Source organism: Furipterus horrens, unplaced genomic scaffold (assembly GCF_987537825.1).
Source record: "Furipterus horrens unplaced genomic scaffold, mFurHor1.1.pri manual_scaffold_4, whole genome shotgun sequence".
Taxonomy (NCBI): domain Eukaryota; kingdom Metazoa; phylum Chordata; class Mammalia; order Chiroptera; family Furipteridae; genus Furipterus; species Furipterus horrens.
The window spans coordinates 176705691-176718445 of record NW_028327174.1 but is presented as its reverse complement, the minus strand read 5'-3'; the positions used below and the strand labels follow the sequence as shown (position 1 = coordinate 176718445).

Here is a 12755-nt window from a genome sequence, read left to right as displayed (position 1 = left end):
CCTGTCTCTCTAAAAAAAACAAACAAACAAAAATTAAAAAATAAAATAAAATGAAATAGAAGAAGTCAGACTGGGCTGGTTTGAAAATCTTAGGAACTTAACTGGCATCATCAGAGTAGACAGTGTGACATTGTAAGTTCACTCCAAAGGAGAACATTTTTTCTTCAAGTTTGTGTAGACCGGAGACTTTTTTTTCACTTTTTCTCAACTTCATTGTCCCCCTACTCTATTTCTGTAACAGTCTGCATCCCATACTAAATAGGATCCTATCTAGAGATGCAGAAATGACAGGTATGGCTGGTCCTCTTAGTCTGTTTGGGCTGCATTAACAAAGTACCATAGACTGGTGGCTTATAAACATCAGGAATTTATATCTCAGTGTGGAGGCTGGAAGTCCAAGATCAGGGTGCCAGCAAGGTGAGTTCTGGTGTGGGTCCTCTTCCAAGCTACAGACTGCCAACCCGTCACATATCCTCACATGGTAGAGACCAGAGAGAAGCAAGCTCTCTCCTGTCTCTTCTTATAGCGGCACAGGTCCCGTTGTGGGAGTCCTACCCTCACGACCTCATCTAAGCATAATCACCTCCCACATTCCATCACCTTGGGGGGCAGGCTTTCAACATATGAATTTTGGGGGAGGACACAAACATTCAGTCCATAACAGTGGTCTTCCTTGGGGGCCCCAGCTGACCACTCCCAACAGAGAGACCCAGGTGCTTCTGACATGCCAGGCCATGGGACCACTTAATCCCATTCACGTCCTTCCTCCAGGCAGCACCCACCCTGCAAAGTCAGGTGATTCCACATGGAGACAGGTGTAAGGGGAAGGAGTAGATCTGAACTAATTACTGGAGAAAGAAAAGCCCTCTTATTCTAGGTTAATAGAACCAGACAAAGTCATGGAAGTGAAGACCATGTATCAATAGTGTACTGTAGAGCAAAGGTGCGATGGGGAGAAGTTTAATATTCCAAAGGCAAGGTTATCTTCAATATTCTAGGTGAGCATTGCAGCTTTATGGGGGTTTTTAGAAAGAGATGCAAAGTCCTCGGGCCAACGGCGGCTTCCAGGAGCCCTTTGGATGCTTTGGGTCTCAGCTCTACTGGGCTGCACCTGCCTGACCCTGACTTCAGGGGCTCCTGCCTGGTTCTTGATCACTGCAAGGCATGAGCTTCCCCTTTGGACATTCATACTTGTTCCTTTGTACCCCAGCCTTGACCAAGAGAGTACCCATTGTGGCTCAGAGGTCCAGTATGCATTTGTGAACCCATACCAGGACTTGTGAGAAGGGAAGCCCAGCTTTCGTTGACCACCAGTGTCTTTCCAGCTGTGGTCCGTGGCATGCTGGGGGGTTGTGGGGCCAATTTAGTGGTTTTGAAGCAATATTTTAAAAAACAGAGTGGAGTAGAAAGGATAAAATTTGTTTCAGTTGTATATATTTACATGTAATAGGGTTGTGATATAAAATATATTTCTTACACAGTCGAAAAAACTTAGAACATTTTAGCCTAATTTTTAAAAAATGAATATTACCTAAAAACATGGCTCAGCCTTAAAAAAAAAAAAAAATCAGCAGAGCACTGTGGACCCTCAGCCTGCAAGCCGTGTAACTTCCATGTAAACCCATTCTAGTGTTCAAGTTGTGATACGTATGAGAGTCCGCGGATAAGTTTGTTTCAAACAGTTTGTGTTGGAGAATGTTGCCCAGAAACGATGACTGAGTTTCACTTTTAGTCAGTTCTGAGCCATTGATTCCTGTTTTTCTTTCCCACTTTCTGTGATTATCAAAGCACATACATTCGTTTTACTAAATTTGCTCTATACCAGAAAGGTGAATTTATAAAGATGTCATCATCCAGCCACCCAGAGGCCAAAACTGTTCACATTTAGGAAGCTCACCCTGCAGTGTTTTGTGCTAAATGTTTTTGTTTTTGTTTTTTAATCCTCACCCGAGGACTTGTTTATTGATTTTAGAGAGGGGGGAAGGGAGAGAGAGAGGAACATCAATGTGAGAGAAAAATATCGATTGGTTGCTTTTCATATGTGCTCCGACCGGGGACCAAACCTGCCACCTAGGTGTGTGCCCTGCCTGGGAATTAAACCCGCGAACTTTCGGCTTACTGGATGATGCTCTAATCCACTGACCCACGCAGGCCAGGACCAAATGTTCTTTATGTGGCTGGGATACATTTGGATCTATAATTTTACATTCTATTTCATTCATTTGATATTAAATATGTACAATTACCCATGTCATTAAGAACTTTTTAATATAATACCTTTTCATGGCTGTACTAAAATTATTTTTTAATTCCTACTTATTAGATATTTAGATATCCAAACTTTCTCTAAATAGTATTGCAGTGCACAGCTTTGTGTATAAGGCCTTCTAATTATCTGCTTAGAATAGATGTCTAAAAGTGCACTTACAGAGTCCAAGAATCTAATTCAAGCTATATGTTACCTTTTCTTGAATTACTTTCCAGAAAGAGCCAGTGAACATTCCCACCAGCTGTGGGTATGAGAGTTTGGTACTTTTTTTTTTTTATTTGTATTAATTTGATAAGCCAAAAAAATGTGCCTTGTTTTATTTTGCATTTCTTTAACTACTAGATAAACTAAACTCTTTTTTTCTACTTTTAACGGCTCTTTGCTTTTTCCTTTTGACAATTATCAGGCAGGTCCTTTGAAACTCAAGGGTTTTTAAAGGGCAATTATCATTCTCATCTGTAATCAGTTGTGGATGCAGGAACGATTATGGTCTTCATCACCCACGGCTCCCTCCTGAGGTTAGGAGGCAGAGACTGCTGGAACCCTGTCTCGTCCTGACCTCATTTCTCAGGCAATTAAGGCCAAGGTAGTGTTTAATAATGACACTGCTGTCACCCCTCCTGTTTATCTGTTCGCCCTCTGCAGTTGGCACAGTGTCACCCCGTTCATTATCTCAGGGTGAACCCTCATCACAGCCCCAGCATGGGCATTATCCCATTTTACAGGTATGGACTCTCAGCAGCAGGGGTTCATGCCGGAGATGCCCCCACTAGTGAGCGGCAGAACGGGGACGCACGGTCCTCTGACACCACAGTCGCTTCTCCGTCCTCTGCCCTGCAGCCTTCAGGTTTGTGTTGATGGAATCCCGATGGCATTTTCCCTACTTATTGAAAATGACCTGGAAGAACTGACTGAAAGGGGACTCTCACTGCCCTCTTAGGTGTCTGGGAGGCCACATCAGCACTGGGGGTCTGGAGAGAGACCCCCTCAGGGTGTGGGGAGTTCATGAAATGAAAGAAGAGAAAGTGCGAAGTCTGGGATCATTCAATGGACTTTTTTTCCTTTTATTCTTAGCAGAGAACAATCTGCCAGAGATTATTCATTTTTAATTTGTTTTACATTTTGGCCACATTTATTTGTTTTAAAAATATATGTTTAAGCCATGCTGCTGCCTTCTGAGGACAGGAACTGTAGGCCTCCTGCTTACACAGGGTTCTATATCAACAGTAACTATTTGAGGTACTATTATTATCCCCATTTTATAAATGAGGAAACCAAGGCCCAGAGAGACAAAGTACTTTGCTCAAGGTCACACAGCTAGTAAATGGAGAGATGGGATTTGAACTCAGGTTCTTTGATTCCAGTTTCTAGTCTTAACCTCTGTGTATTGCTGCCTCTTAGCCAGTTACTCAGTGAAAATGTTCTCTAGGCTTAAAGAAACATTCACATCCCCCCTCTTTTTCTGTCTTAAAATGTGTGTGCAAGGGGACAGGAAGGGGGAGATTTTGCAGGGATGGGGTGAGAAATGAATCACTGTGTAGAGGAATCTGACATCTTTTGGGCAAGGAGGAGTAAGGCTGTTCAAACTCTCACTCTGTAGCAGAAACGAGTTTAGTTCTCACTGAATTTCCTGGGAATCTGAGGGCTGGAAGGACGCACAGAGCAGAGCAGGGGTGGAGACTGCCTTCCATGCTGTGTGACCCGGGGCATGTCTGTCCTGCTTCCTGGGCTCTGCTGTTCATCCTCGTCTGGGGAATTGGACTCCTATGTCTCTGGTCCTCTCCGGTCTTTCGCATGCTGTGATTGTGGGTGCTGGGGGAGAGTCTGACTCAGAGTGTTTTTTATTAAACTCAGTACTCTGTCAATTAGGTAATTCATTTCCCCCAAGACGCCCATGAGTTTTTCAAGTATGAGTTGAGCATTAACAACACTCTGTCAATTGAATTAATGGTTAAAAGATTTAACAAGGCTTTCTGTGTCTGTTTTCAATTTCCTCCACAGGGACGTGAGAGACAAATTTTACAGGAAACCATTCACAACTTCCATTCTTCCTTTGAGAGCAGTGCCAGCAACACCAGGGCCCCTGGAAATAATCCCTGTACATGATCCTCCCTCCTGTGGTCACCAGCGTGGGCTCTCTGAATCTCAGTACTGCCTCCGCACAGCCAGTGCTCCTCCAGCCACCCTCGGCTCTTCCCCGTTCCCTGAAACACACCACGCTTTGTAACACCACTGTGCCTTAGACACATTGTTCCCTCTGCCTGGAACACTCATCTTCCCTTCTCTGCTGTAGTAGCTGGTGATGCTTGTGGTTGTAACAAACTCCAACACATTAGAGACTTGTTCTCACATAAAGTCCAGTATGGCTGCTTCTTGCTTAGCACGTGGTTTCATACAGTGATTAGGGGGCCCAGCTCCTTTCATCTGTGGCTCTGCCATTTCCAGGGGCCTCACCGTCTTTGTTTCTGGCTGGCAGAAGGGGAAAAGGGTGGTGAAGAAGGCACAGACATTTCTTACTGCCTTGCTCTTAAACTGCTCACATTCCATGGGCCCCTCCTGCTCCCATTCACCAGTAGTCACATGGCCACACCTGGATGCAAAGGACACTGGAGAATGTAGTCTTTGTTCAGGAAGTGGCTTCATGGCCACAATTCTGTCCTTAGATGGGGAAGTGCATATTTTGGCAGAAGATTAGCCTTTTCTGCACGTCTTCCCTTAAAGCTTCTAACTTGTCCCTCACAGTCTGAGTCACCTACCAAATGAAGCCTTCTCTTGACTCCCTGACATAGAACTAACCTCTCCAGCCACTGGGATCCCTGCTTTGTATATAACTCCGCTTCAGCACTTCGCTGCACCTACTGCATATAACATGCATCAGTATGTGCATGTTGAATGCATTTTTCTTTACTGCAAAGGCAGCCTTTTATGTAGGAAAAAGGAGGAGGAGTAGGCTCATTGTGTGATCTTGTGGGATCCCTTCTTTCTGGCTGTGCATTTCTTCATCTGTGCTCTGACAAGGTGATGCTCTTGTAGTCCACACTACAAGATCACTGTTGATCACATCCCAGATCACTGTTGGGCTTTCTGCACTTCCAGTGGGAGCAGAAGTCCCTAATACATTACACAGTGGAAGGACTTTGGTGCTCACATTTTCTAGGCAAAGAAGCACAGAATTTGGAATTTTGTCTAGACTCCGTTAATGCTCTGTTCCTCAGACGAGCATCGGCTCATGCAGTTTTCTGCCATGTTATATGAGAAGGTCTCGGACTTCTAAATGCAGAGCTTTCTGGAACGTTTTCGAGTAATTCATTCGGCCAATACTTACTGCATTTCTGTCTTTTGCTGGGTGCTGGGAGTACAGAGACAAGCCAGAGCCAGAGCCAGTCCCCACCCTTGAGGACCTCAACAGGAAAGGTGAATGGATGCTCTGATCCCAACCGTAAGAGGCAGCATGGTGGAGTGGAAAGAGCTTGTGCTCTGGACTAAGGCTCAGAGTTCAGGTGCAGCCCTGCAGGTGGCCAGCTGTATAGCCAGGGGTGGGTTACTGAGTGTCTTAATTGGAGCGTAGAGCCAGAGTGCAGAAAGTAAATATACCCAAATAGATGGCAGCCTCCACGGAATTCCGACCTTTACCATGAGCTCTGCAGGCTACATGCTGGCTCCTTGGGGCGCCTCTCATCTCTTCCTCCCCCCACCATGAATGTCCATTTCTGCTCCACTGGCTTTCAGGGGCGGTCATTACTGCTTTGCCCAGAGCCTGACCATGTTCTCCTCTGCCTGTCAATTCAGTGGGTGCTGTTCCTTCTTCATCCTGCCATCCTCCCACCTGCCGAAGCCAACTTTCCACATGGCTGGAGAGAAAAGGTTTCATTTTAGCCATCACAGACAGATGTCTTTATAATTGTTCCTCACATCCCAGCCTTCTTTAAGGAGACACCGCCATTGGGCACCTATGTGTGCAGCAGCGTGACCTCAGTGTCATCTGTCCTCCTTGCCACTCGGATAGTTTAACTCCATCCTGCACACTGGGGACCAGGCATGGAGGAGTGAAACTGCATGCCTATCACATGCCTGGAAGGAGCAAACTGGCTTAGAACTGAACTGGTGGGCTTCTGAGCCTGTGTTTTTTCCGAGGACTCCCACAGGCTCCTGGAACTAGAAGTACCAGCGATTCTTGCTGACTTAATGTACTCATATCTTCAGGGATGGGCCTAGGACTATTTGCCCATGAAATACACGGCCTCTGAGTTATGTGCCTTGAGGTTCTGTGTCAGCTGGTCGCTGTTGTCTGTCCTTTTCACAAGCCCATTATTTGTGCAGCTTCCACTCAGGTAAGTTTGATTGAACACCCACAATACACAAGAGCTATGCAGGGAATCTGCCTTCCACAAATGCAGTCCTCCAGGATCTCGTCTGATGACCCCAGACAGAGAAGGGCTGATTATTCCCATTTTGCAGATGGGGAAACTAAGGCTTCAAATGGATGCTTCTCTTGTATTTTTCACTAGACACAAGTGGTTTTAAGGCTTTTTCTCTCAAGAAGTTTGTGTGCTGGTTGGTAAGAGATCCCTGGCACCCATTCTGGGCCATGACCCCCTTTTCTGATTACCCTTCTCACCCCACGTGTTCTGTCCCCCAGGAGGCTGTTCCCCTCCACAGTGTTTCCCTCGATGACCTTCACCAACTTTTCTCCAAGTGTGTTCAGTCCGGGCTGCAGGATGGGTCCCCAGTCTACAGGAGGTCAGCGTGCATGTCACAGCTGTCTAGCCTTGTGACTAGTTTCACAAGTTGTTAATAGATTTTTCATAAAAGCAAAGAGGCGTGTATATGTGAAAGTGGAGTGAGACTCTGTGATCGACTAAGTTTGGCAGACACTGGATTACAGCCCAACTACATGATTCTCTTTGCTGTAGGGCATTTTAGAACCCCCAGTACGGCAGTGTTTGTCGGGCCTCTTGAAGGTGGCCAGGTAGCTTGTACCGCTTCCCACACATTTGATCACAGAATGCTCCTTCCGGGTGCTCTTGCAAGACTTGGGCACCAGCAGTGAGACCCTGCTTTGACTAGGACAGTGGCAGCCATGAAGCTCCACAGCTCCTAGGAGTGGGCTAAGGGGGCATTCAAGGGCTTCACTGTCTTTGGTAATGGCTTCTTCTCTCTCTAGCAGCCCTCTGCAGAGGTGGCCTTCTTGGCAGTGACACATTCAGGTTAAGGGGCCTCTGACTTTGAGATGGCTGGGACCCTGCTCTATCCTGTAAGGGAGAGGGCACCTTCCCATGGCTGTGCAACATCTTGCCTGCTGTGTGCCGGGTGCCCAAGCCCTGCCTCCTGATGCCCAGGGGAAGGCTCCCACCTTCTTGGTTTAATGCCGGTCCATTACTTGGAGGCTGGCTAGTTGTGCAAGGGAAATGTTTACTTTTTCACTCGGTGAAATTTACTGAGCATCTACCCTGTGCCTGTCCCATGCTAGTACTTTGAATCCAGAGATGAAAAAACTCATCTCTGCCCTCAGGGAACCCATGTATCTTAGAGGAGTTAAGCACATAAATAAGACATTGCCGTGCCATGTGAGGAGTCTTGTTATAAAGGTGTGTGCCAGGTCCACAGCTTGGAGGCTGTTGTCAGTGACGGCCTGGACAGAAGAGGACAGAGCTGGAGCCAGTCTGAAAGAGGGACTACAGTGGGCAGGTGGGGAAGAAAAAGGGCGCCCCAGATGGAGGGACAGTGTGTTTGAAAGCAGGCAGCAGATCATATTTATGGGTTAAATACCGTCGGGGGGTAAGTTAGGTACCTGTTTTTCTGATTTCTGATTCTTTAAAATGCATAGAAGCCATTTGTAATCCTGGAAAGAGCACCAATTCTAGAGTTGGTCCCAGCACAGGGGTTTTTGGCTCAGCCACTTTTTATGAGATAATAGTAGGCATGTTTCTTTCACTCCTGGAGCTTCAGTTTATCTTGGGGATCCCCAAGGTGCCAAGGATCAGGTGAAGGTGAGAAAGCCCTTTTTACACTGTGGAGTTGTGCAGTTAATGAGAAATCACAATGGCTGCCTATTAAGAAATCCCCTCTCCCCTCTCCCCTCTTCCACCTGCCCGAATATAGCCATGGCTGGGTGGGTGAGGCCAGAAGCAGCAGTCCTCAGCCAGAGGTGGCAGCAACCTAGATGGCTCTGCTGGCATCAGGGCCCTAAGAATGCCAAGGTTGGCAGTGGATCCCTGCCCTCCAGCTGTGCCTGACTTGGGGTGTCTGTCATCGGCACGCCCAGCGATGCAGGCAGAAAGAAGCAGGAAGGCTTTCCAGCCTGTTGCAGGAGCTGGCCCAGCAGGCAGAGAGGAATCAGGGAAGCCTCCCAGTCCACTCTTGCCTTAGAGCTGCCCAAGACAGTGCCGCGCAGGCCCAGCCAAGGCTAGACAGCTGTGACATCCACTCTGACCTGTGTTCCTAAGAAGGTACCTTCTGCAGGCTGGGGACCCGCCCTGAGAAGATCCTGAAGCCCAGACTGAAGGTGTTGTGGAGCACCATCCATGGCCGTCTGTCCTTGTCCATTTCCAGCAAGATAATCACATGTTATTAACCAATAGATCCTGTTAAACATGTAAAGTGAATGCTGATGCTTTCCTTGATAAAATCAATACCGAATTCTTTAGGACCAGCCAGGGATAGTGAATCTGCTCCCTGGGAGGTGGGTTGTGAGTCATCTGCCCTGGGGTGGGGGTTCTCCCTGAATAGTTCTAGAGAGCTTGCCAGTCTCCCCGATGCCCTGAGGGGGCTCTTCTCTAACATGCAGCGTAAGAGGGGATTAGACCCTGTCTTAATTTTTATCCCCTCAGCTGAGAAGCCAGTCTCTACAGACTGAGTCACCAAAGCTCAGGCAAGACAGAAGGGGAATGAACACAGTCACCAGTAGTGGGAGAGAGCAGAAAGCCCAGCAGACTTGTCTTCAACTTCCTTCCACCCCATCTCCCTGTCACCCAGGGCTTCCTCCTCAGGGCCTTGCCCAGTGGGGTGAACCAACTCCCATCATTGTGAGATTCGTCCAAGGTTTCCAGCTCCTTTTGGAGCTGCCTCCTCAGGGCTCACAGACACAGAGCATGGCTGTCCTCTTCAGGGAGACCTTGTCTGCACCTTTCAGGTGCCTAGGGTAGGGTTTGGCCTTACCCTAAGGCCTCAGCAGGACCACTCTATTCTTCAGTAAGAGACCAGGATGCCATTTTGTTTCACTCTGCAGAGTGGGTCCCATGTTTCTTACCATTATGCTTTAATGTTATTTTATTGTTACTTTCATACAGGGAATTGATTCTTGGAAGGATTTTCTGTTTGCCCAATGTATATTAAATAATGGTGAATTTGTCTTCTCACTTTGACTTTGCTCGTTCAAGGTACAAAACTCTGCTCAGATTCCTTCCAGCGATAATTGCTACGGAGCGAGCACCTGTGGTGCCGGGTGGGTGCTTCTATAAGTGGCCTTGCCACCTTCATAATAGCCCTGTGAGGTTTTAAAATTCCCTTTCAATTCGGTGACTGTGGTACACATATATTAATGAACCTCACCAAAGTCACCCAGTTAGCAAGGGACAGTCAGTTTGAATGCAGGGCTCACCTCATTCTCATGAAGGGTCCACATTTCCTCCAGGCTGTATTGCTGCTGCCCAGCACGCAGAGAAATGTTGAATTGGTATAAGCTCAGCCAATAACAATAACAGCAAAAAAAAAAAATAATACCTTGTTTATATAGCTTGTTTACAATTTTTTTTGAAGGGGAGGGAGGCACTTTACATAGCTTGGAGATTTGCTGTATTCTAAAAATCTTTACAAGTCAGGGGAATGCCTCATCACCTCTCCTGGTATCAGGATTTCACATTGCTATGCTGCTCCCTGTAGAGCATTTGGGAGACAAGGTGTGGTGGGTCCCAGTTTTGAAGAAGATGAAATGAGGCCAAGGTTTGTGGGGCCCCAGTGGGCAGAGCAAAAATACTGGGGAGACCATGGGAACCACAGTTACCTGGAGAGGCAAGTATCCCACAGGCTGTTCAAGCTCAGGGCAGCTGGAGAGGGGAATTCAGACTTTGGATAAGGATTGGACCAGGCAAGTGCTTCCCAAATGACCCAATGGTGGAGGTGATATAATAAAAGTAAGTACAAGGCAACGAGTATACCTGACACTAAACATTCATTTCATAGGGCTGACCTTGATCTTGACAAAAGTCACTACTAATACTTTTGGGGGAAGGGTGGTAATGATGATAGTTTTAATTTTACTGATGTGTGAAATCCAAAAGCCTGAGAAACACTGTTCAAAGTCACTTTTGAGGTCCCTTCCAGTCCCAAGAGTCTGAACATATATAAAAAGAAGGAGGAGTGGTTCCTCACTAAGTGAAGCAGAATTACCATATAACCCAGCAATTCTACTCCTAGATATATGCCCAAAAGAATTAAAAGTAGGTAGTCAAAAACTTGTACTCAAATATTCATAGCACTATTACAATAGTCAAAAGGTAGAAACAATTTAATGGCCATTAATAGATGAATGGATAAAAAAGATATGGTATACCTCCACACAATGTAATGTTATTCAGCCACAAAAAGGAATGAAGTTCTCATCCATGCTATCACATGGATAAACTTTGAAAATGTTATGCTAAATGAAAGAAGCCAGGCATAAAAGACCACGTGTTACATGATTCCATTTATCTGAAATGTATAGAATAGGCAAATACATAAATACAGAAAGCCAGGGCTTGGGGAAATGGCGTGCCATTGCTTAATGAGTAGATTTCCTTTTGGGGTGATGAAAAAGTTCAAGAACTAGATCATGGTGATGGGTATACAACACTGTGGGTGTCCTTAATGTCACTAAATTATACACTTTAAAATGGTTCAAATGGCACATCTATATGTATATGTATATAAATATAAATGTTCTATTGTAACTTTAAAAGAAGAAGAAGGAAAAGGGGAGCCCGCGACTTGGCTGGTCTTCCACCCTTGTGTCAGCCTGTTCATCTCATCAGCCTTGCCCTTCAGTGGGAGAGACGCAACCAGCCTTGGTCTACCACCCCCCCTCACCCCCACAGGTACACCTTTCTTTCCCCTTCATCACAAGAGGGTTTCAGGCCTGTGTGTCTCCAAATCCCCACCCAGAAAACACTTTGTGAGTGAGGTGGGCCACCTTACCAGGATCCCCAGAGGGCGAGCTGGGGGTGGAGGGGTGGAAACCGTCCAAGGGCTCAGAAGCCTTGCGGGTGGCACCATCTTGCTGCTCCTTAGGCTCTCACTTCTGGCCTCCAGGGGTAGCAGACCTTCTCCACTTCATTTATGGCTCTTTCAGCAAAAACAGCTGTCTCTACTTTCATCACAATCAAAAACACTCCCTTTGAGTCTCAGGCGAGTGTTTTCAGAAGCACCTCCGTGTTGGCACAGATACCTGCTGCCCAGACTTCTCAGCTGCCAACGCCTCTGAGGGGCTCCAACCCCATGGCCTCCACTTCCCCTGCCACCGCCACCAGCTTCTCTCTGCTGAGTTCCACTTGTCCCCTTCTGGGCCACAGGGGTCCTCCCAGAGACCCGTGCATAAACCACATCCTGTAGGATGATGTCCACTCCGTGTGTTCCCGGGAACCCAGGCTGTGAGCAGGGGCTTTATAAATGGTAACGCTGTGTGTGTGGAGGGGAATTCCGTCCCTAAAGAAGAATCTAGAATGGGAGGCTGTGCACCAGTGTGACTGCAGCTTCTGTAGGTTGGCTTCATTGTGAGATAGCCTCGGGGCAAGCCGCTATTACTAACTTCACCGGTGGTCAAGAGCCTGAGTCAGACGGGATCCTCTGAGGGAATGTCAATGGGGCCACCTGGAGCCACAGACTCACGGGTATGGCAGTGGTAACATCCTCAGGCACTACAGCACCCTGGGGAGATGACGGTCCCTGCCCACAGGGCCGTTGGACCATCTGCTAAGCATGCAAGACAAGTGCTCACCACAGTGCTTGACATAGCTGCCTTTAACAGCCCATTTCCTCTTCCCATTCCTTCCGGGTCAGGGCCATATGAGCTCTTTGTCACCAGCGTCCCTAAAGGGAACCTTGTGCTCTGCCAGGTGCACATCTGCACAGCTTCATTAATGAACCTGAGCTGATAGCAGTCGGAGGAGCTGGGTTATGGACCTGCGACCAGGGCAGGGATAACCCGGCCAAATGAGTTGCAAGAATGAACAGGAAATGTTTGCTTATTGTTTAGCAATGAACTTAATACATACCATTCAGTTACAACCTGCACTTACATAAATGAAGAACAGAAAGCAAAGAAAGAACTGGACAGAAGTGCAAGGTGCAGGCTATTCCTTAGATCTGTGTAAGAGCTCTGCTCTGATCTACTTTCTATCATGCACTTGAACATATAGATCACTTAGCATTCCTGAGTCACATAAACTACTTTTAACTTAAAAAGTTTATTTTTATTTTTAAAGAATTACAGAAGTCATTATCAGTGAGC

The 12755-nt window shown here is 46.8% G+C and overlaps 1 protein-coding gene across 1 annotated transcript in view; it reads left to right on the top strand.

The window, feature by feature from the left end:
• The window catches only part of ANKS6 (ankyrin repeat and sterile alpha motif domain containing 6), a 44618-nt gene extending 39994 nt beyond the window's left edge, over positions 1–4624 (top strand). The window contains exon 15 of the mRNA XM_090274484.1: positions 4271–4624. Coding sequence (XP_090130610.1) covers positions 4271–4375 — 105 coding nt within the window. The 3' untranslated portion in view covers positions 4376–4624. The remainder of the gene's footprint in view (positions 1–4270) is intronic.
• Positions 4625–12755: the final 8131 nt, after the last annotated feature.